The following is a 2,338-nucleotide window of genomic DNA, read 5'->3' as shown; positions in this document are numbered from 1 at the left end:
TGCTCGGGCCCTAAAAATATAATCCGAGCAAATTCAATAGGGACCTCACACGGTCGTGCTCGGGCCCTAAATATAATCTGAGCAAATTCAATAGGGACCTCACACGGTCGTGCTCGGGCCCTAAATATAATCTGAGCAAATTCAATAGGGATCTCGCACAGTCGTGCTCGGGCCCTAATAATCTTAGCAAATTCAATAGGGACCTCACACTGTCGTGCTCGGGCCCTAAAAATAATCTTAGCAAATTCAATAGGGACCTCACACGGTCGTGCTCGGGCCCTAATAATTGATGCAATTGCATGCATCACCAAATTTCATCATAACATGTATACCTGGCCTACAAGAAAGAGCAGTGTGTGATTAATCTATCTAGTACTGTGTTGGTCATAGTATTCAATGATTTATTGCTTGTCTATTTTGAATAATACAGAAGATAAAGAGCTAAAAATAAACGCATAATAAATAGCAAATGCAATATTGGTTAAAAAAAATTCGTGTATTTTCCGAAATCGTTCAGCCCTAGTCGGTAGTGTGCCAAGTTGTATGTGAACTGTGCTCGACATTCAAATCATTTATCAAAATTGATGACCCACACAAAGAATATTACATCATTTTCAAACAGTACTTGGAATAATCCTGCGAGGAACTACGGACATGCATGCAGTTTTCAGCAGCCATGCACAACTTGGCATAAGACCGGTGAATGGCAGGTGAGCAGAGAGAAAATTGTCAACAATGAGCCTCAGTTTAGATGGAAATGACAGTGAATAGTGAAGCGAGACTGCAGCGCTGCAGCTTCTCAAGATTAAAGCGGAGTAATTGTGTGTTTTCACATCCTAGATGATGAACAAAGGCATTCAAAATTGAGTCTTAGAGGAAAAAAACCTGATATGTAGTATGTTAAATGTGTTGTGCGGTGCAGCTGCTCTACAGGTGCGCTGAACTGTACTGCAACTATGAGTAGTGAATAATATATCTTATATTCGTAGGTGTACTGAAGAAAAACACTGAGTATTTATATAAACAAAAAATTATCTAAAAGTCAAATATTCGGAGTAAACTAGGGCTGCACAATTAATGTAATCACAATCGCAATGTCGTCATGTGCGATACATATTGTTGTTGACAAGTTAGTCCTTAGCATTAACATATAAGGGACCAATGTAAAACTTTTTTCTTTCACAAGGTTTAAATAAATAAAAAAAGAAAATGAAATAAAAAAATGAAACTGCTGTAACTGGATTTAATATTCAACTAGAGGTAAAATAGTATATTATATGAAATTATAATGAATATAGTAAATTATTGTTATACCAACAGTGTACTATTAACTGAATATTATACTCTTTATTTAATGTTATAATATTATACTAATACACTCATGTATACTAGTTCCTCCTCCAGGTTGTGAATAGAGCCTCTGCAGTGGACAGATGTAGATTTAGCCAAAGTCACGCTGCCAGTATGCCAATATTTGCTCCGTCTAGTCGCCTCCTCCGTAGAGCAACATGCTTAGTTCAGGTTTACTAGTTATTATTATAAATATTGTTTAACTTTGGTCAAGTTGAGAAAAACACATTTCAAAATGTCAGTTTTTGTGCATTTTCCTTGATAATCAAAAAAGTAGACTCCTAGTTCCATTTGTTCCATTATAATCGATTCGCAATCGCAAATCGCAATATGACTTTCTCCAAATCGTGCAGCCCTTGTGCAAACCAGTGACTTAAGAGTCAACCTGGAAAATTCTGATTCAGGTACAGCTTTACATCCATCTCTCTGAAGCCTATTTCCAAAACGGATTATTTATCATCTTCGTCCACTTCTGCCTGGCAATAACAGGACCCGTTCTTTCTCCACCCCTCATTGATCCAGCCACTACTGTCTGAGATACCTCGTCACTGACCACCAACTGCACAGACAGAAATGTACCTTATAGTTGATGAATCCAGCCATAGTTTTGATCTCCAATATGTTGGTCTCATGAGCTCTGAGCTCATGAACAAGACTATATGCAGTTTTGTAGTACCTACAAACACAAACAAACATACAAATAAGAGAAAACGGCTAGAGTAGAACATACAGGTCTATATGTACAAAAATACAACAAAACCTGTGATGCCAAAAACGTGACATAAGAACTCAGTGGTTCAATTTCATGGGAAGCAGTAGTAGTGCTTTGATCTTTCAGAAATACTGAAGTTAATACTGCAGTTTGTCTCCTGTAATAAGAGTAGGGTTGGGCGATGTCTACAAAATTTACATCGGACGTCTACATTGAAACATCGGGATGGATCGGGGGGCGCACGTGGGTGGGGGGGGGGGGGGGGGGGGGGGGCTT

General features: G+C 38.5%; 1 protein-coding gene across 3 annotated transcripts in view; it reads right to left on the bottom strand.

The window, feature by feature from the left end:
• trappc11 (trafficking protein particle complex subunit 11) overlaps positions 1-2,338 on the bottom strand; it is a 48,972-nt gene that overhangs the window by 33,845 nt on the left and 12,789 nt on the right. For all 3 annotated transcript variants that reach the window (XM_046030552.1, XM_046030553.1, XM_046030551.1), the window contains one exon: positions 1,930-2,026. In XM_046030552.1, coding sequence (XP_045886508.1) covers positions 1,930-2,026 — 97 coding nt within the window. The remainder of the gene's footprint in view (positions 1-1,929; positions 2,027-2,338) is intronic.

Source organism: Micropterus dolomieu, linkage group LG19 (genome assembly GCF_021292245.1).
Source record: "Micropterus dolomieu isolate WLL.071019.BEF.003 ecotype Adirondacks linkage group LG19, ASM2129224v1, whole genome shotgun sequence".
Lineage (NCBI taxonomy): Eukaryota > Metazoa > Chordata > Actinopteri > Centrarchiformes > Centrarchidae > Micropterus > Micropterus dolomieu.
Note: the sequence above shows the minus strand (reverse complement) of the source record. Positions and strands in the feature narration are given on the sequence as shown.